General features: G+C 39.9%; 1 protein-coding gene across 14 annotated transcripts in view; it reads left to right on the forward strand.

Annotated features, from left to right (window-relative positions):
• Dock10 (dedicator of cytokinesis 10) overlaps nucleotides 1–21,139 on the forward strand; it is a 251,970-nt gene that overhangs the window by 155,240 nt on the left and 75,591 nt on the right. For all 14 annotated transcript variants that reach the window (XM_050161078.1, XM_050161085.1, XM_050161079.1 and 11 more), the window contains exons 8-15: nucleotides 3,692–3,875; nucleotides 5,561–5,646; nucleotides 5,945–6,028; nucleotides 6,136–6,291; nucleotides 13,357–13,578; nucleotides 13,779–13,901; nucleotides 15,378–15,460; nucleotides 20,083–20,205. In XM_050161078.1, coding sequence (XP_050017035.1) covers nucleotides 3,692–3,875; nucleotides 5,561–5,646; nucleotides 5,945–6,028; nucleotides 6,136–6,291; nucleotides 13,357–13,578; nucleotides 13,779–13,901; nucleotides 15,378–15,460; nucleotides 20,083–20,205 — 1,061 coding nt within the window. The remainder of the gene's footprint in view (nucleotides 1–3,691; nucleotides 3,876–5,560; nucleotides 5,647–5,944; nucleotides 6,029–6,135; nucleotides 6,292–13,356; nucleotides 13,579–13,778; nucleotides 13,902–15,377; nucleotides 15,461–20,082; nucleotides 20,206–21,139) is intronic.

Raw genomic sequence — 21,139 nt, forward strand, 5'->3', positions numbered from 1 at the left:
ATTCATACTGTCCTTACAGTCTGTGTAATTGGGATGCTTTAATGCACTCTGGTTGGCTATCACCATTCACAAAGCACATTGCAGAGCCATAGGGCATGCTGCATCCCCTGTTGTTTATGGAGGCATGTGCTCTGGACTGGGCAAAACCATACATCAACGACAAAGTAAAAGAAAGGAAACTGAGAGAGTATAAAAATTGTCATTACCTCTTGGTTACTATTTCAATGACAGTAATTTCATGTCGGAGTTATTCAAGTATCTTACTGACTTCCCATGTTTGTTTTTCCCTATCTGTGGCTCTCTTTGGCAGTACAGAGAGTGAGATCAGAAAGCATTCCCAGCATAGGCATCCTTCCAGCTTTGCCACCACTCTCCCTGTTAGCTGTTATACACTGCAGATAGCTCCATTCCTATGAAGCGCAAACACAATGTCCATTTTATTTATAAATGTCCTGTTTGGAGACATAAGAGCTGGTTATACTTTGCTGAAATTTTTTTAAAAGATACATATTTTTAGTAATGCTTTTGAATTATTAAAACATTGACGACCATGCTTAACTCATGCGAAATACAGAATGCAGTTTAGAAACCCAAGCTTTGCTACTAACACTGGATTTCAAAGCAAATTGAGGTTGGACCCACTTTTGATTCTGACCCCAAAGAAACTTTTGCTGTAGTTTTTACTGCTAGTCCATGTTATATCGAGCCTTGGGTTAGTCGATAGATTCTGCATGAATTTCCAAACAACACTAAGATTTGTTTGCATTGTGCTATATTCAGATCTTGACAACATCCAAACAGAACTTATGCCCCATGCTCTGGACATCCCTAGCTTTTTCCTAGGTGTGTGCTTCTACTTCTCTTGTCAAGTGAAAAAGCAGAACCTTAACAGGAAACCCACTTTCTAGCCCCATTGTCTTTGCCTGTAGAGCCTCTGTTTTGTGAGAGTCTCTGGCAGCTTTAAGCCTCCTGCATCACAGTTTACCCAAAGGGCATCATGGAGGTGGATGGAGCGAGTCTGCTTACCCATCCCACATAGAGCATCTAGGGCTTTGCATTCTTAAGCTCCCTAGATGTTCCCTTTAAATACCAAATTGGAGGCTGTTGCCTGTCTGTTTTTCTTCCCATCTTATTTGAATTGCTATCAAAATGCAAATCTTAATAATTACTTTGTTTTGTCCAAATAATCCTATTTTGTGTCCTTACAGAATGTAGTATCTCTTTTCAAAAAATTTATGTGAAATTTCAGTAGGCTTATTTTCCACTTTTATATTTCTAGGGATAGGTGTTTAACATTTATCTCTCCCATTCTGCAAGCCCAGAGACGAAGTGAGCTTTGCCCAGTACAGAATGCCAACATAGCAGACCCCTACCTTGTGGCAGTAAACCATCACTGCACTAAATGACAAAGGTAAAGTGTTAGCTTCTGCACGTGGGACTGGTGAATTGTTCGAGAGCCAGACCTGTGAGTGAGTCATTACAAAACAAACATAATCCTAGACAATGGTACAGAGGGAGAAGCAATGAGCTCCATGGGAGACTTGACAGAAGAACATTTGCTCAGGCTAAGAACTACAATAAACCTCATTGCTAACTACTCCTTCCCCTTCACGTCGTGACTGTTCATCATCTCAAAGCTTTTGTGTTGTCTCACTGTGTAATCTGTTGTACGCAGAAAAGGTGTGACTCTGTATCATGAATGTGACAGTGCTCACCCAGCCCAGCTCCAGGTGACAGCAGGATCACAGATATGGAAGTGGAACAGGACCCTTTTCTCTATGTCTTTTTGCTGTGACTAGAAACCTATGCCCATTACTTTAGACGGTTTCCATTCTGGTTTTACATTTCTCATCTGGAGCTGGAATATATAAAAACTCACAACTGTTTGTGTATGTGCCCCCTCTCTCCTTTCCCCCTCCTTTTACAGATTTCAAGTTATACCCCACTTTCTGGGGAAGGACTTTCTTGATCACCCAACATAAAGAATCCATTCAGCAATCGGCCCATATCTTAACCCTATTCACCACTAGTTTTCCATTATTTGATTGATAGATGATAGATATTGATATATCGGTCATTCCTTCAAATCACGTATTCATTCACAATTTCCCAACCCTACTACCAGTTTTAGAAGTTAGCTTACTCTGTTTTTTGTAAAATATGACTGCTTTGACCCTGTGTGAACTGTTATAAGACCCAGTGTTTAACAAAACTATCGAAACCATCACAAAAATAAGGTTAAAGGATATCTATATTTGTCAAAGTGAATTTAAAATAAGAATAAAATATGTACTTCCAATTATTTTACATACTCCAGAAACCAAGAACATTTGTCGCCCTGTCTAGGCTGGGAATTTGAATAATGTTTTCAGTTGAAATTTGAAGAAGGAATACAAACCATGCCAGCCTATGAGAAACAATGTCTGCTCACTGTGTCTGGAGAATATGTGGGTGGGGCTCCTTTCAACAGGAATGATGTTACAGGGTCAGTTCAGGGAACCCTAGCAAGGCCTCCTTGGTTGGTCACAAAATACAGTGTAGAGATGTGAAATTAAAGAAGAATGCAGATGTTGGATTGCATGTTGTTATCCGTCGATGATATTTGGAGCCTTTAGATTCTGTGAAATTGAAAAAAAAATTTAAGGCAGAGCCAAAGGTTTTGCTTGGAGAAATGGCACTCGGAGGGAAGAGCCATCAGTAAGTACAGGAATGTGCAGAGACTGACAGGTGGAAAGAAAACCAGGTAGAGTGCGGGTTCAGGATATCCGGGGTTTTAATAAAGTAATGGCTAATATTTTAACTATGCTAAAGGATCAAGGAGGATTCAAAGAAATAAATGTCCCTGGGGACTCAAGCAACATTCATGAAGCTGGTTAATGCTTTGGGAGGTGATGTATCTAGAGAGTTATGGGGTCAGAAGACTTAGTTATTAGCATGAGTGATTGAATTTAGGTATCAAAATAAAAACAGTGCCTCAAAGCCTTTATCTGAAGAAGGACGCAGCCCGTGGCTCATACTACACACATGTAGGCCTAAAGCTGATCATTTTAAGCCAAAAGGGCAGCTGTTGCATGACTGATAAAAGACCAGAGACAGATATTGGAGTTCAAGCCAAAGATCAGAAAAGCAAAGTAGCCAAGCAACTAGAGAGTTCTTCTCTCTACTGAAGCTCAGACAAACAAAAGGACTATCCTGTCCTCAGAGTAACCATAGACTGCAATGCTCCCCCACCAGACCTCAGACTGCAGACTAAGACCCCAGTTTCCTGTCGCCTCCCATCTTATATTCTTCTCTGGTGCTGGGATTAAAGGCATGCACCACCTTTGCCCAGCCTCTATGGCCAACTAGTTTGACTGCTGGGATTAAAGGTATGTGCCACCACTTCCTGGCTTGGATGGCTGACTAGTGTGGCTAACTTTGCACTCTGATCTTCAGGCAAGCTTTATTTGTTAGATCACAAACAAACTATCACCGTAACCATCAAAGCAATTAAAAGAGGTATAAAATATTTTCAGTACAAACAGTTCTGGAAAAAAAAAACCAAATGACTAGACTCATCTAAAGCACTACTGTGTTCTCTAAGATTTTCTTCTTGTTGCCCACCTGGATGGAAAGACTTTGGAATCCCAAGACTACTTCAATGTCTCTCTGCATATTGTTTATTGTTTTGTTCTTTCTTTTGAAACCACAGAATAACAGGCTGAGGAAATACGCCTTTGAGTTGAAAATGAACGACCTGACCTACTTTGTACTGGCAGCTGAAACGGAGTCCGATATGGACGAGTGGATCCACACCCTCAACCGCATCCTACAGATCAGTCCAGAGGGACCACTCCAGGGAAGGAAGAGTGCAGAGCTTACCGAGCTGGGGCTGGGTAAGAGTGCAAAAGATCATCTCCCTGCTTTGGACAAGTGTTGAGCTGCGTGCTTAGTTCACTGCGGCTGTGTGTAGTAGCTGTCTGTCAGACTGGGCTCATCCGTCATGTCATGTATCAGATATATGAAAGTTCCAATGTAATATGTCATGGTGTTTTCTTAAGACAAAAATAAAAACTTAAAGATTAGTTCAGTCACTAAAGTCCTTGCCATATAAATGTTTTGGTGTGAGTTCAGATATCAGCACCCGTATAAAAGCTGAATGCAGCAGTGTGCACCTATAAAGCACATGCTAGGGAGCAGGGGCAGGGGCGTGCCTGGAGCTTCCTGGACAGCCTGTCTTTCCATATCAGTGAACTCTGCATTCAATGAGAGAACCTGTCTCATAAAATAAGGGGGCAGTCACCAACAGATAGTTCTAGTCACGGATGGCCCTGGTGAAACTGAATGGGTCAAGAAACAAAACCTCCTGAATCTGTGGAAAGGACATGTAAAGAGGATGTGATAGCAATGGGACACAAGATAAGAGAGAGAGAGAGAGCGGGAGGATAATCAGGAAACGTTACATGCATGTCTGAAATTAGCAAATAGAAATGGATCAATAAAAAAGTATACAGAAGGCCACTGAGGAAAACAACAGATATTGACCTCTGGCCTATATATAAACACATGTGCATGTGCACACAAACATATACACACATGAACACATGTGCATGTGCACACAAACATATACACACATGAACACATGTGCATGTGCACACAAACATATACACACATAAACACATGTGCAGGCACACACAAAGTTATACACACATGAACATATGGTACACACAAACTTATACACACATGAACACATGTGTAGACACACACAAACTTATACACACATGAACACATGTGCAGGCACACACAAACATATACACACATATATACTCACAGATTATTTCTTTTTTCCAGTCATTTCCTTATAATATTATAATCATTATGAACAAAGAAAGGAAGAAAAAAAAAGGGTGAGAGTGTAACCATCAAGTCTTATCTTATAGATGGGAGGTTCTCTACCACTGATTTAGTACTCCCCAAGGAAAACCTTAAGACAGTGGTGAATTAGAAACCAGAGCATATCCATTAAGTTCTATTTGCATGAATGTCCTGTCCCATAAGGTAAAAAAGTCACAGATAATGAGGAAGAAGGCTTGCTGGTTTTCACACAACTGTCATAGGCCATGGCAGGTGTTTTTACAGTCACTTACTTACTTATTAATTGTCAAATAGAATATTCATGTTTTCAGTGTTCTGCAGAGTTTAAGTGGCTGAAGCCAATGAGCTCTAAATGGATGACCCAAGAATAAAAATTAGAAAAATATTTATATATTTGAGAAAATTTTGTTGTGCATTATTTAAGGAAGCCAAGGCAACCTATATATCCTGTCAGCACTATAAGAATCCAAAGTTCTTGGTGATACAAGATGATAGCAAGGCATATAGCAAGGATTATGGAATCCTAAAGTGATTGTCAGGAAGTTTTATTTCCAGCCCCGATTGTATTGTAGACAGGACAAAAAAAAAAAAAAGCTTGGGTTCATTAGGCCCCCTCTGAGCTCTTGAATTGAACCCGATATTTGTATAGATGAAGAAAACCGTGGCTCATATTATTAAATAATCTGTGTTGGTCTGTCTTTTCAAGATCCTTTGGATAATTCTGTGACTTGTGAATGTACGCTGGAGGAAACAGATTCTTCAGAGAACAGCCTACATCCCGACTTTGCAAAAGTAATAAAGTTGACTCTGTATTTGCACAAATATGTTTCTTTCATGGAAAAAAAATGCCGATGCTTTCCTTTAAGATTTAGACTAAAAGGCCAATCTAGAATTTTTTTTATCAGTCTTAGAGCTTTACTTAACCTGACACAACTCTTGAAAATAAGAACCTGTTCTTATAAGATTTCCTTGGTGTTGATGGATGACTTAACAGTAATAAAACTAAGGGACTGTTTCTTGGCCTCTGTAGTTGTGTCTGGGGCTACATGGGGAAGTTTAGATGCCAGGGACTAACACAGCTCTCTCTCAGTACCTCACAGAAACTGAAGACACTGTCAAAACAACGCGAAACATGGACAGGCTCAATCTGTTCTCCCTGGATCCAGATATAGATGTAAGTCAGGATTCTGAGCAAAGATGAACTTGACCCCTATAACTGTCAATTTTAAAAGTTATCTTTTCATAATGAGTTGGCTAAGACTTTTAAACACTTTTTTTTAGACCCTGAAGCTTCAGAAAAAAGACTTTTTTGAACAAGAGTGTGTGATCAAACCCTTTGAAGAGAAAGCTGCCAAGAGAATCATGATCATCTGTAAAGCTCTCAACTTAAATCTTCAGGGATGTGTTACAGAAAATGAAAATGATCCCATAACCAATGTAAGCTTCTCTCTCATTCTCTCTCATATATCCAGTGAGCTCATATCATTCCATTCTAACCCAGCCTTTGCTACTCCCGCCAATCCCAGGATTTACTGTCTCGCAAACAGGGAGTCTATTTGCCAGTGCGTCTCATATTGCAAAGGTACCCATGTTCCGAAGAAGATTTCTTCACATACGGCTATAAAAGTTTCCTTTTAACTTATATATTGAAGAAGCAACAAAGGGACAGTGTTGTGGAGTCCTTTGTACAAAGTCAGCGCAGTGGTTTCCTCCAGGATTGTCTGTATCTCTCTGGTGGCAGTGAGAATAGAATTACTGATTGTGGTGTTGAGGGTAGGACTCGGAGCCTTACAAGCGCTAGGCAAGTGCTCTTCCTGTGAGCCATTATCACTAGCCTTTGGTTTTATGAGACAAGGTATTACTGAGAAGCTCCAGCTAGCGTGGAACCCGTGATCATCCTGGCTCAATTTCTCTGGGTGCTTGGGATGCCTAGTGCACACCACCATGCCTGATTCAAGATGGCTTTTAAACCGATATCTATGTTTTGCTTTCACTTGAAGGAAAGTCAGCTAACAAATCCACTCTAGGGTTTCACTGTGTTCCTGCTTAACATAAGACTAAATGATAAACCAAGAAAAGAAATACTAGATAAACATTAAGTAAAAGACTGGATGTTCTACGCAATGGCGGCATTAACAAACACCTAATACACAGGACACCAAACCCACACAGAATTTCTTCTTGTACTGAGGGAACTCTCTTGGGAATCTCCATTTAGTAGGAACATAATAGTGGACCATTTTAGACTGATTGCAAATGCATGCGAAAAGAACATTAGATGTGGAACTGCAGAGAGGAGAAGTCATCCCCCCGACCCCGCCATTGGCACAAGCCGCAGTCAATGATCTGGGTGTATTCCCTCAGTCCCTTACAATGCTTCTTTTCTGGCTTCTATTCAGCCTCAGTTGCCGTATTCCACCCAGAAAAGTCCCTTTATTTTCGAGTTCATGATACACAAGCCGTATGTGCTTTCGAAGGCAAGAGTGGCAATGTTCACTTGCTTGGTTCTACCCAGTCCTCCACCTGCCTCCATGAGAGAGTCGGGACACAGTGGGTTGCAGGATTGACTGACTCTCCCAGAGACTTCCTAACCTTTTGTCCTTGACACCTCTGTCCTCTTTAAGCCTCCTACCTACTACAGTAGTAACAGGATAGATCCATACTTTGTACATCCTATCTGATGAGGAGAATCTATTGAAATGGACACCTTGGATCAAATTCCCTAGTTTCTCAACTTAGGAATTGTGCCCCTTGCTCAGGTGTCTGACCTCAGCCTCCTCTATGTAAATGGGGCGGGGAGGGGGAGTAACAGCAAGCATTCAAATAGGTAACCTATGGAAAGTTCTGGGTTCTTGGTGCAGTGTAAGATTCATTCAGCTCGAAAAGGTGATTATGAATGGATACATAGATCTGAAAATCTAGTTTAGAAGCTGACCTGGGAGGAGTCATCTGACAATTTCTGCATGCATAGAGAGGGGGACTAGTAAAGTCAACAGCAGAAAGCTAAGAAGGAATTGCTGTTAGAAGAAAGATAAACCAGAGAAATGTGGGGTAAAGCACGGAGAGGGAACAAGCCCACTGTGTGTGATGGTCCTGAGACTGTGAAACAGGAGTTAGAGAAGGAACAACAGGCTTGATATCAGAGATCTGACCTTCCCCTGTGGAAAAAGATATTAGAAGGGATCAAACCATGCTTTTGTGTTGAACATAAAGCAAACCACAGTGCCCAAAATCTTTGTCCTTGTAACCATTTGGAAATTTAAGAAAACTTGATCCAAATTGTAAAGCCACTTAGTCAGCACACTATATAAAAAAAAATGGGCTTTATCATTTCATACATTGATCTACATTAAAAATATGAATATTTTAAATCTATGTTTTCCATCCAACCCATTCTTAAGTGCAATTTAAAAATCCATTTTGGAAACCAAAAGTCAAAGAAAAGGGCTTATTTTTGGATTGAGGGGGATGGGGCCATGATAATATCTGTCATTGTTCTCTGCCCCCTCCCCATTGATCACCAGCATTGATTCGAATGATCTGGCTAGCTAGGCACATATCTCTAGTGTCCCCCACCACTCAATGTGTGTCTTTCCTGGAAGCTGTATACTTGGTTAAAGGGCACAGCCTTTCACGACAGAAGGACAGCAGGACACGTTAGTAGCTGTGTTCCTCTGTGAACCTGCAAACAAGCTCCAGCAGACAATGGGCTTTTCTTTCCAGTGCCAAAGGCATGTGACACCTTCCATGTGGATCATGTTCAGAAGCCTCATGGCTCTATTTGTTCAAGTCTCAACAGAGTATCCTATTAGAAACATTTTGATTTGTATTTAATTTTATTCCATTTCAGCTCATGTGTGTTAGTTTTGCATGTGTGTGTGTGTGTGAATGTGTGTCTTGAGCCATCCGCAAGAGCAGCCAATGCTCTTGAACAATGAGTCATCCCTACAGCCCCTGAGAGTGGCTTTTGCATGCCCTTTCCTGTCTCTCAGGCCAAGGGGTTAGTTAAGTTGGTTTTGAGCTTCTGAGTTGGTTTTAAGTAATCTTACAATAGATAGAAGTATTTAAAAAATAAACTAGGGAATTACTTTTAAAGAATAATTGCATTGCACTTGTTAGTAATCAGATCAAAATCAATCAACAGCCTTACTTTGGTGGTAGTTTATCTTTGAGTGAGATTGTTCGGGAAAAGCTCGTGTTTATCCAGGGGCACGCTTCCACTAATGATGCTCTTGGACCTCGCCATTCTTAACTTTGATGAGCGTGTTTTGAAGAGCCATTCTCCACATTCTGGGAGAGCTAACCGCTGCATTTCATACACGAGTGTCTACAGACTCAATGAAAGACTTCTTTTATGGCGAAGAAGCAGACTTTGACAGTGTGTGATTTTTCAGTCAAATAGAACACCAAATCCTAGCTGATGGTTTCACAGTATATTTCTGTGAAACTCCAGCAGTCTGAACTCACACAGCAGTGTCATAGTAGCTAAATTTAAATTTTCCTCTCCTTGAATTTTCAAAAGGAATTCATTAGCCTAAATCCCAGTAGCCTACAAATTAATGTGTCAGGCTCTGAAAATGTTTTGTTAAACACATCCATCCTGCAAAGCCAGCTATTCAAAAAGTAAGGTTTGGCATTTTCGTTGTGAATGCAGATTGGAAAAATAAACAAATCTCATTGGAGCTGTATAATTTCTGATGTGTTATTAATGGAGGTAATTTATTTCCATTCAACAAATGGGAATGAAGGTCAAAATGCAACAACTCAGGAAAAAACAGTGATTTCGATTTCTTGAACTTCAAAGTGTTTTGTGTACCTACACTAATCTCTATTTTTGCATTTTCAACTTCTTAGCACACTGCAACTACCATGAAGAGTTTTTCTAAACTAAATTAAATTACTAAAATGAAAATTCTACTCAGTAATTACATTTAAGTACGCAAAAGTGTGTGTGTGTGCATGTGTGTGTGTGGTATTGTGTACATGTTTATGTGAGGATGCACGCTCACATAAATTCATGCACATGTGTGGAGTGTAGTCCTCAATGCTGGGTGGGGAATAAGGATTATTCGCCCTCATCAACTTAGACCATGAAACCCAATATGGACAAGTTCAACAGAACAGCCACATATAAAAAATAAAAAAATAAAAATAGAAATAAGGATTTGAACTCGGGTTCTCACAATCGCACAGCAAGCTTTTTACTGTCTAAGCTGCCTCTGCAGCCTCAAAAGAGACAGTGTTGAACTTTATTTTAACTAGGAACCATCTCTAACAGTGAGAAAGTTCACTATCATTAAATGACTGAACAGTACCTCTGTTACAAGCTAGTCGTGTGATAGACCTCAAAGGCCGGAGGATATTTAACAAGACTCACAGAATGAACCTGCAACACTGTGCGTTAGTTGGGATGCAGGGCTTTGTACAGCCTACTTTTTCAGAGAATATTGGCAGACAGAAGTAAAATTCTATTTGTTGACAATCTTTTAGAACCCCTACTTAACTGCATAGCTACAAAATCACACACGCATATCTACTATACTTATTATCATTTAAATATTTAAGTATATTTAATTATATTCATTTATCTAGTATATTTAATTATCCATTCATGTATCTATGTAAATTTTGTACAAAATTATGTATACATATTTTACATAATTTAACACATTTCCATTTTTTTCATTCCAGGGCTGTGCACATACTAAATCAGCACTGCCACCACTGGCCTGAGCCCCCATCCCTTAATTTTTGCTGCTCTTAACACTTTTCTGGTTAAACATCCTTTATATCTTGAATATTTGTTTCTATCATATTTTGGCAGCATTTAATATTTTTATTCATTTTTTGGCTTTTCTGAGTTGTGGTATGAGGTTAATGGTATAACGTTTACCTGGTACATGTGAAGCCATATGCAAAAGGGAAGAAAGGGAGGGAAGAAGGGAGGACGGGGGAAAGAAAAAAGGAATGAAGGGAAGACACAATATCTCTCCATTTCCCACTCTCTAATTTTATTTTGAATATTCTGTGTTAATTTTATTTGGCTTACAAAGTAGCAGATTCATGCTGTTTTCATACATACTTTATTTGGTTCATTCTCCCAGACACCCCCACCAGCATCCCACCCATTCATCATTGTGTCCTTTCACCCCCAATATTTCCCCTTCCGCATGTTCCATTGTCTCCCCCACCTTTCTCATTCAGAGTCTCTCTTTTCCAGTCTCATCAGCCCCTTTCTGGTTCCCAGGCTTTACCCAGTCTCTTTTATAACTGCTTTGGCCTCTCTCTGTTCTCTGCCCATTGCTATTCCACAGAAACCTACACTGACTTTCTTCTCTCTTGCATTATTTATCATTTCTACTGCTGTAACGAAACTGCTGTGAGGAAACATGTAAAAGAAAGTGTTTAGTTGGGCTTACAGTTTCAAAGGGTTAGAGTCTATGATGGTGGAGAGAGACATGCAGGAACAGAGAGCTTTCATCTTGATCCTCAACCAGGAGTCAGACTACAGTGGGAATAGCTCCAGTCTTTTGAAAACTCAAACCCTGTCCCCAGTGGTAGAACTCCTCCAATAACTCCACACCTTCTAATCCTTCCCAAGCAGTTCTACAAACAGAGGAGCAAGTATTCAAACATATGAGTCGATGGGAGCCATTCCATTCAAAACAACACAGCTGTGCATCACGGCTTACATAGGAGTTCCATTCAAAAAGCTTCCAGATCCAGACTTCCAGCCCAGTTCTCCTGACTGACCCAGAAACCCAAAGCTCATATACCTATGGCCATTGAGATGTCTTGCAGAGGACATTCTGTGTTTCATAAAGAATTTGTCTTTGTGTCTTTATCCCCTGTGTCAGTGACCATTATCATGAGCTTAGGTTCCTATGCTTGCAGACCTGGAAATACTCTTTGTGCAGTACTGTGTTTTGCTTTGGCCATAATGTTTCTCTTAAGGACCTGGGCAGCTCCTGAATTTTACCTTCACGCTGATTCCAGTCTAGTGAGCTTTTGGGGTCCTTTCCTTTCATTATGTCTTTACCATTTGTCTTGTCTAGGAGCCCCTGAACAAACTCTACCTAAGTCCTTCTTTAAAGCTAGTGCAAGCAACTTGCCCGTTTCTCAGATGCCGTCACTTTCCCCTTTCTGCCTTATTTTTCACCTTCAGTTTCCTTCACAACATCTGGGGGCAGGGTAGGTGGATAACTCCGTGGAAGCTTAGACTTAAGTGAGCATCCCTGAGCCCTGGGCAGGAAAAGGAGAAAGCCACCCAAAGGCACAGAAGTGACTTGCTACTAGATCTGTCAGGATATGGGTCTAGGATAGTATGGAGAAGGCAGTTAGAAAAGATGATTGGCGTGGTTGGGAACCAACAAAGAACCTGAATGAATAAGCAAAATAATATTGCTGATGGAGCCCATACTTTTCTCTGGGTGACCAGGAAACAGAAGCGTAGTCCCTATTCACAGAGGATCATATTGGAATATATATCTACAAATATTATTGAATAGAAAATGGTAACCTTAGGGTCAAGAAAACTGGCAGATGGCAAGGTGACCAGAAGTTAAAGTTAGTTGTCAGAGTTTTTGAAAGAGTTGACCCTGCTGCTAGAAGTGTGAGCTTCAAAATTAGTACAAAATAAAGAGAATAAGTGATATCTTTTTTAAAACCTCCTCTTAAGTACTGACTTCTTTTTAGAGGAGTTCCCATCTTCTCTGACAACAGGGCTTTTCACAAGCAGATCCTCATTTGTGCCGTGCTATTATGTTCTGAATGTATTAAAAATACAGAAAATAGTAGAAAGCACAAAGTCAGTGTGAAATAAACTTTATTATTCTTATTTCAAGCTGTGATTTAAAAAAAAATGAAATGTGCCAGTTCTGGTGGCACATGCTGGTAGGATTTGTTAAAGGAGTTGGAGGCAGGAGGATCACCAATTCAAGGCCAGCCTGGGCCACTCATTTACCTGCATGACGGTGGAGCATGCCTTTAATCCAAGCAAGTGGATCTCTTGAGTTTGAAACCAACCTGGTCTACAGAGCAAGTTCTAGGATAGCCAGAGCTACACAGAGAAACCCTGTCTCAAAAAAATATAAAAGAGAGAAGAAAGGAGGGAAGGAGGGAGGGAGGGAGGGAGGGAGGGAGGGAGGAAAGTCTGAAAAGCAGTTGGGCTAAAAACTTTTAGGATCCCATCTGTTCTTTAAGGATCTGGGGAGACTGGGATAAAAGGTATTTTCTTAGAGTATGGGAAAGCAAACAGAAGGCTGTTCAAGCCTAATGTGCTTGAAGATTAGGTGGGAATCTAAGGTCAACAAACAAATGAGAGGCAGCCCTGGGCTTGGCGGCCTCTGTTGCAGGGAGGGATTCCAGATACTTCTCACTGGATCAGAGACCTTGCTTTCTGCCTATCTTGCATCCAACGTGTTGTGAGATGCAGGGGGTACACAGACTGGTGGGCGGGCATTGTTTTATGTCAGAAGCACTTGGCTTTTGTTTTCCCCACAGATTGAGCCTTTCTTTGTGAGTGTGGCGCTTTATGACCTCAGAGAAAGCAGGAAGATCTCTGCCGATTTCCACGTAGATCTGAATCACCCTGCTGTCCGGCAGATGCTCTCGGGGGCCCCACCAGCCTTGGAAAATGGCAACATTGACACGGGCACGCCAGGACAATCAGAAGAACCTCACATAAAGGGCCTTCCGGAGGAATGGCTAAAATTCCCAAAGCAGGTTGCACTTTGTTTACTTGTGAGGGGACAGAAAAGCCTTGGCCCTTAGATTGTTCCTTAACAATAGGTCATATGGGTAATCCCCCTACCTCGCCCCCTCCAAAAAAAAATTCTTAAAACTGTCTTTTCTTTTTAATGACATTTTGTGAATGTCTTCAGGGTCATTTTATGGTAGTTATGTACTGCTTTCTTTGGGCACAGGCTATATTCTCTGTGAGTGATCCACACTCTGAAATTGTTTTGGTGGCCAAAGTCGAAAAAGTCCTAATGGGGAATATTGGGAGTGGTGCCGAACCTTATATTAAGAATCCAGACTCCAACAAGGTAAAGATGATAGTCTTATAAATAATTTCAGTCGCTTTAAAGAAATAGAGTCATGCTGCCTTCCTGAATTATAAAAGTTGATAAATGTATGATTTTTAATATTCACTTACCAGTATAATTAATACCTACCAAAAAATTTTAAATTATACATTTTTGGTTTATGTTTTTTTGAGTCAACAGTCTATGATGTCTATGAATCTGTTATGTGGTTCTAAGTCTTCCTAATGCTATAACTCCTTAATATAGTTCCCCATGTTGTGATGACCCCCAACCATAAAATCATTTTCATTGCTCTTCCATAACTCTACTTTTGCTACTGTTATGAATCATAATGTAAATATCTGTGTTTCCCATGGTCTTAGGTGACCACTGTGAAAGGGTCATTCAAGCCCCCAAGGAGTTGTGCCCCTCAAGTTGAACCATTGTATTAGTAGAAGTAAACTATAATTTTTATATTGCTTTAGTCCCAAAGATCAAAGGATTTATACAATAACAAAGTTAGAACAGAATCGAGTGAAGTCAGTTTGCAAAACTATCAGCAAGTTGACAATGGACTCAATAGCAAAGACAAACATTATATATTAAATATTATAACAGAGAATTACAGGAAGATAGACATGAGGAGCAATGTGGCCTGAATGGTAAGACCAGTGATTTTTTTTTGCTTTTTCTTTCCATTGCCTTGTTATTTAATAATCAAATTATGAAATTACCTCTGTTTACTAGAAGATAAATTATTTAAAGTATTTATTTTCCATACAAAAGAAAGATAACAAGGAAATAACTCAAAACCAGAGAATCTGAACATGTACAATTTAGACTGTAGTTTAACATGTTTATGAGTTTCTCATATCATTGTCCAGCGAACTATCTGATCAGACCACACCCAACCTGCTACCAGCTTTTGTAAATAAAATTTTATTGCCATTCAGTCCCACTTTGCTTAGAATGTGTGAAGCCCTGGGTTTGCTCCAGCTCTGAAAATGTAAGTGTCTTCGCCTTCCCTGCAGCTAACCCCGCACTATAGCAATAGATCTGAGAAATGTGTGACAGAGAATGCAGGGCCCACACAGTCCTTCACAGAAAGTCTCTTGTTGGATGAATAAAAAAGCTGTGATCTGCTTGCTACCAATTGTAAATATAAACTTGATAACTTTTCATTCAAGATTTTAACTTCTCTTAGCTAGAAAGAAGGGAGGGAACAAGGCAGGAAGAGAAGCAAGGTGAGTGGATAATAATTGATATTTCAAGATTAGGGAATTTTTCTATACTTAAAATTTGCAAATTAACAAAGAGAGCCTAGAGTTCTACAATAACTTGAACACAGAGGGTATCATATGTAATCTGTGTGCCAGTAAGAAGAAACTGTATAGAATTTCAATAGATAATAAAGTGGAAAAATAAGCATTATTATTTCACATGTACAATTTGTAATTGACTGTCCCTAAATAATATTTTATTTATTTTTTTCCTCAGTTTGCACAAAAAGTACTAAAATCCAATAGGCAGTTCTGTAGCAAATTGGGGAAATATCGGATGCCGTTTGCTTGGGCTGTGAGGTAAGGTTCTACTTTGCAACTAACAGAGTAGAGATGTCCTAACAATCTGCATCAGAAGCTATGGCTTTGAATGTTTAATGTTGCCTATTGTGCATCAAGAAATGTTAGTATGTTGTCATCTTCAGACATACACTTCACAATTTAGCTCAACAAGACAGGTTATACAGAAGGCCCCAGACCTGCAAACAGTGGGGGCATGGCCAAATGTACTGGGGTCTCTTAGTAAGTATCGAATCAAAATCATAGCTTGTTCGTGCATATCTGGCTCAATGAACACAGTGTTTGGTCAGTCCCAAGAGCCTAATGGACATACGATAAGCAGAGATAGATCATTCTTTCCGGTATACCTTCATGCATTCATTTGGGCATAGAATTCTGCTCTGAACGTGAGTGACCAAATGAAGCCATCAGTTGCTCACTTATGCTGTCTTTGATTTGCGTGTAGATTAGCACAGACAATTATATCCCCAGTTGACTCTGTTGGAAAATTTGGTGTTTGGGCACAAGTAGCAGACCCTTCATTGGAAAAAAAAAAAAAAAAAAAAAAACGGAACCTCTGTTAAGAATAGAACTTGCTTTTCAGATCTACTGACCCATCAACTCCAAGCGTCCCTCACAAACTCACTACACCTGCATTGATGTAAGAATTCTTTAAATGGGAGAAACCCTGGCATATACTCATAAGGAAAACAATTAAAGATCAGCAATGAACTAGCTGAATGAAAAGAGATTAATTACAAGCCTGGAACAAAACACTCCCTTAATGAATGTTGACAGCGTTAACCCAAAGGCAGTCCCTTCAACTCAAGATGCAAAGGCCAGATGGAAGGGTTGACCTGTTGGGTATTCTTCAGTTCACACAGCTTCCACTGAGGGACACTTTCAGAGAAAACCCACCAGTATGTGTCAGAATGCTACAGCCATCAAATTGGGGGCTGGCAGGTAGAAGGATAGAAGGACGCCAGCACCAGTAAGGCAAGACAAATCCCTGCTGGCTGCAAGGACTGACTTGCATTCAGACAACCTTGCAGCAAGGGCAAGAGAGCCAGGTTGCCAAGCCTGGTAAGCACACCAAAGCTGACAGGCTCAGGTCACCCCTTAATGGATCACTGAGCAAGATCGCTCTCTGGCTCCAGAGTGTCATCTGTAGAATGAGCAGAAAATATCTGTCTCATGAGCAGTATGTTCTATTAAAAAACAGATGTACAAGGATTTGGTATAAAAGACATCATGGATATTATTTTATCTCTCCCTTCCCATCTTTTCTTACCAAGATAACTAACAGTAGACATGAAAAACATGGTATATATTGTCATTATTATTAATTATCATTATTATTGAAATTCATTGTGGAGTCCATGTTCCACAACTCCCACGTTTCTTGTAAATTTGGTCAATGGAGAGTAGTATGGTGGACAGAAGTATATAATGTGTCGATTATTGGCAGAATGACCCTTAGAAGTAACACCCTGACTCTAAAAATTGTCAACCAACTGTGAGGGAGACAGATGAAGCTTCCATGGGGTCTGAACGTGTTATCAGTTCTTAGAAGAATTATTGCTAGGAAAAGAAAGTTAGCAAAGCCACAAGCCCTTGCTGTATTAGGGCCCAGTGAGCCATTCAGCTGTTGGTTAGTGAGCTGTTACCCCACCAAAATGACTTCAATTTATGTGAGCTTCTCTGGCAAATGAGAGAAAAAAATGGCAGAACATGCAGAAATTATATGTTGGGTCATTTGAAATATCTAACTTCAGAAAGCAACAAATCACCCAAAGAAGCAGTCTCTATCCAACCTTCCAGTGGAGACACTACTTAAGCTAAGAGAAGGCGGGACCCTCTGAAGGCCTGGTATAGACCAGATCCAGAACACAGGAAATACACTGTTGGTACGCCAAATCGCCATTGGCATTGCCTTCCTGCTTTATTTTTCATCTCATGGTTTGTTTCACAGTATAGCTGTGAGTGTACCCTAAAACATTTGAAAGCAACTGTAGTCAAAACAGTAGCATTAACAGTTGCTTGGAACCAGATTTTTACCCAGCTGCTGCAGTACACACAGATCTCTTCGCTGTGAGCATCTAATTTGAAATTTTTCTGGTATGTTCTCAGATTCGGTACCAGCTGTACTTTTTAGCAAAAAGATTATCTTTTGAATAGATGCAGATCACACACACACAGCTTTGTGGGATAATTTATAATTAGCAATTCTAAAAGATGTTGAATTTAGAAATATGTCCTATTGCAATTAAGCTTTTCCAATGCATATCACCTCTAGGATCATAGGAACCCAAGTCCTTGCTAGGATTAGCTCACAGATTCGTGGACTCTGTCTCATTTTACCTTATAAATGACTACCAGACAGCGCTCAACTTCCTTCAGAATTGATCAGGGCTAAAATACAGTTTCACTCTCATATCTGTACATCTGAAGATGCACAGTGCAGCATGATCTAAGATTCTCACACTGACAGCATCCCAATGGGTGGTGGTCCACGTCCATGTGCATCTTGCCATGACAAAGCTCCTTGTATACCCTCACCAAGTCCATCTCTCCTTTTGTCATTCTATAATTATTAGGTAATGTATTTTTATCCAACGGAAACTGTCAATCAACCAAATTAACATTTTTTTCTGCTTTATGAATAGTAGACAGGTGCTCTACCTCTGAAGTACATCTTCAGTCCTTGCAGAGATTTTTTTTTCTAGTTTGAGATGGGGCTGTATGTATAGCTCATAGTGGCTTTGAGTACCCGATCCTCCTGTTGTCTTTAGTACCCCAGCGCTGAGATCATAGTCATGGGCCCATGCTGGGCCCTAGCAGCCGCTTTGTCTTTCATCTGCTGTCTCCACACACGCAGAGAAATGTCTAAGACCCACAGGATGTTCTATGCCTCTGACCGTAGCACTTGAGAGAGCGAGGTAGAAGGATCAAAACCAAAGCGCTCAGGCTACAGTAAACTTCATGAATGGCTATTCCAAGTAAGAGATTTCCACAAGACAGCTGTGGGTATGAGCAAAGTGGAGAATACAGCTCACATACATTGTTTATACAAAAGCCATTTTTAAGTTAAATGTTTTGAAATTCTTACCACGTTTTTATGTATTTTGTGGGGTGGGGGCAGGAGAGGGCATGCGCAGCTTGCCACAGCTCTCATGTGGAGTTCAGAGGACAATCCGCAGACATAGGCTCTCTCCGTCTACTGTGCTGGCCTTAGGAAGTACTTGGCCAGCAGACTTGGCTGCAAGTGCCTTTTGCCTGCTGAGCTCTCTCTCTCTAGTCTTCAAGTTAGATATTTTTATTATGTTTTCCTGATGTTATTTCATTAAAGTTTTATCAAGGAGAGATTATCCTCCCTCCCCGTTACTGCTCAACAAGAATTGCAACAGAACTATAAGGAGGTAATTTCAGAGTCTAAAAATATCATTTCAATACGTTTCTAGCCCATGTTCCTTTTTTTTTCATGTTCCTCTACACTAAAATCTATGGTTGATATCATTTTCAAAGCCATTTTAGCTACTTTATTAAAATATTTGATTCATTTAAATGATAAAATATTCTAGTTAGGGCTCTTCAACTAGGAGAAATAAAAATCCAACATTTCTCCGCTGTTGAAGAAAAAGCAATTATATGTGGGCTGAATTTTTTTGGATGCATAATAGGTGTGGGGTGGGGCTGTCACGAGCAGAGAGCATGCCAAGTGAATATTGCCTGACCTCACTTCATAACTTAGATCAAAGCAATTATGTGCTTTAAGCACGGTGTTATAGCTACCATGAAGCGGGATCAAGGAAGGGAGCAACATAATGTTAGCCTTATCTAATGCCAAACTCTGACTCATATTTCCTGCATTTTATCATTATTTGTGTCCTAAACGTTAGAACATGGGCTCATTTACAACGACATTTTAAGAATCTCACTATCGTGCCACAGTCGTAATGACAACCTGATCCTTGTTGCACACTCATCAATCCTAATGACACCCCCCAAGGTGCCGCGGCCCCTCCTAGACCAGGTTAGGGCACCTTGAGGAAACAGTTAGAAAGGGGATCTTAGACGATAGCTCAATGAGTGAAGTGCTTGCCTTGGAAAATGAGGACCTGAGTTTGAGCTATCGAATCTAGGTAAGAAACCGAACATGATGGTGTGTGGCTGTCATGGTACCATGGAGGATGCAGACACGGGAGGATGCCTGGAGCGTACGAACCAATCAGCTAGCCTCTTCAGGGAGTTTCAGGCCCGTGAGAGATCATACTTACAAAACAAGATAGATGGGAGCCTTGCATGCACACACACACACACACACACACGCAAATTAATGTATTTCTTTTCAACTCCCCTAATATTCCAAGATTTTGATATTGTGTTAAATGTAAGAAAACATAAAAAACAGTTGTAACAGAAACAATTCCCACTTTAGATAAATAGTTAAAAATGAGAAATATGATAAAAAAAAATGTGGTGTTTATAAATGAAAACTCTAAGAATTGGTTTCTTTTTATTTTGTTAAGTCCCTTGAGTTCTTTCAATTATGAATTAAAATGATCATTAATTTTCCTCCTTAAAAACACAATTTCTTAAGCAGTAACCAACTATAAACCTGAGTAAACATTATTTTCCTCCAGATCTGTATTTAAGGACAACCAGGGAAATGTGGACAGAGACTCAAGATTCTCACCATTGTATAGACAAGAAAGTAGCAAGATTTCAGCTGAGGACCTGCTTAAACTGGTATCAGACTACAGAAGGTAGGATATTCTCAGTGCCGCTTTAAGCAACCAACACTGATTTTTCCTCTTTCCTTAACACCTGATGCTGAGTCTCAATTGTCCAGATACCTCCAGAAAGAGATGGTTGTCTGGTGATTTCCCTTTTGTCCAAATCGTGGTGCCTTAATGATCAGTTTTCCAGGATTTGCAGAAGATTTGTGATATACTGGGCTATGTCATTCACCTATAGCTTTATGACAACCCACCCCCAAAATTCAGTATCTAGAAATAGCATCATTTGTGGTACTCCTGATTCTGTGGTTTCAGTTAGTCTCTTCCATTCATGATATTGGCTGAAAGAGGTCAGCTGGGACTGGACAATCCACTTCTTTCCCACCAGAGCTTCTTTCTTGACATATGTAGATGTCCTTATTATAGTATTTATCTTACACTATTAGGCTCTAATACACAGAGTGTTCTTGTACACCTTAGCCTTGAATAATGGTTCTATTTCTCATACCTGAGAATCAACATCCCTTTATCAACTAATTTTGTATATGCCTCAAAAAATATTATTGTATATTTAAAGTATAGCTAATACCTTCCACAGCATCAGTAAATTATTTGCATCTATTGAAATATAATGGACGTTTTATCTATCTATCTATCTATCTATCATCATTATCATCATCATTAAGGAAGTCTTTAGACTATATAATTAGAATGATAAGTAAATTGTTAGGCAAGAACCTATACTAATCTTAGTTCTTTTAGTCCAGGAAGAGTACTGGTAACATAAGAGACCTTTCTGCACTTCTCTCATGAAACATAGTAGTCAAAACCTGCACCCAGACCTTCACAAGGCTCCTCAAGCCACCATGAGAAAATGAAAAGATCTTTTCCTTTTGCCTTTTTGGCAGTCACTTAAGGTTTGAATAGCTGTAATGTTGAACAGCATGGAACATGCAAAGAT

The sequence above is a fragment of the Alexandromys fortis genome, unplaced genomic scaffold (genome assembly GCF_014885135.2).
Source record: "Alexandromys fortis isolate MF-2015 unplaced genomic scaffold, M_Fortis_MF-2015_v1.1 scaffold_98, whole genome shotgun sequence".
Taxonomy (NCBI): Eukaryota; Metazoa; Chordata; class Mammalia; order Rodentia; family Cricetidae; genus Alexandromys; species Alexandromys fortis.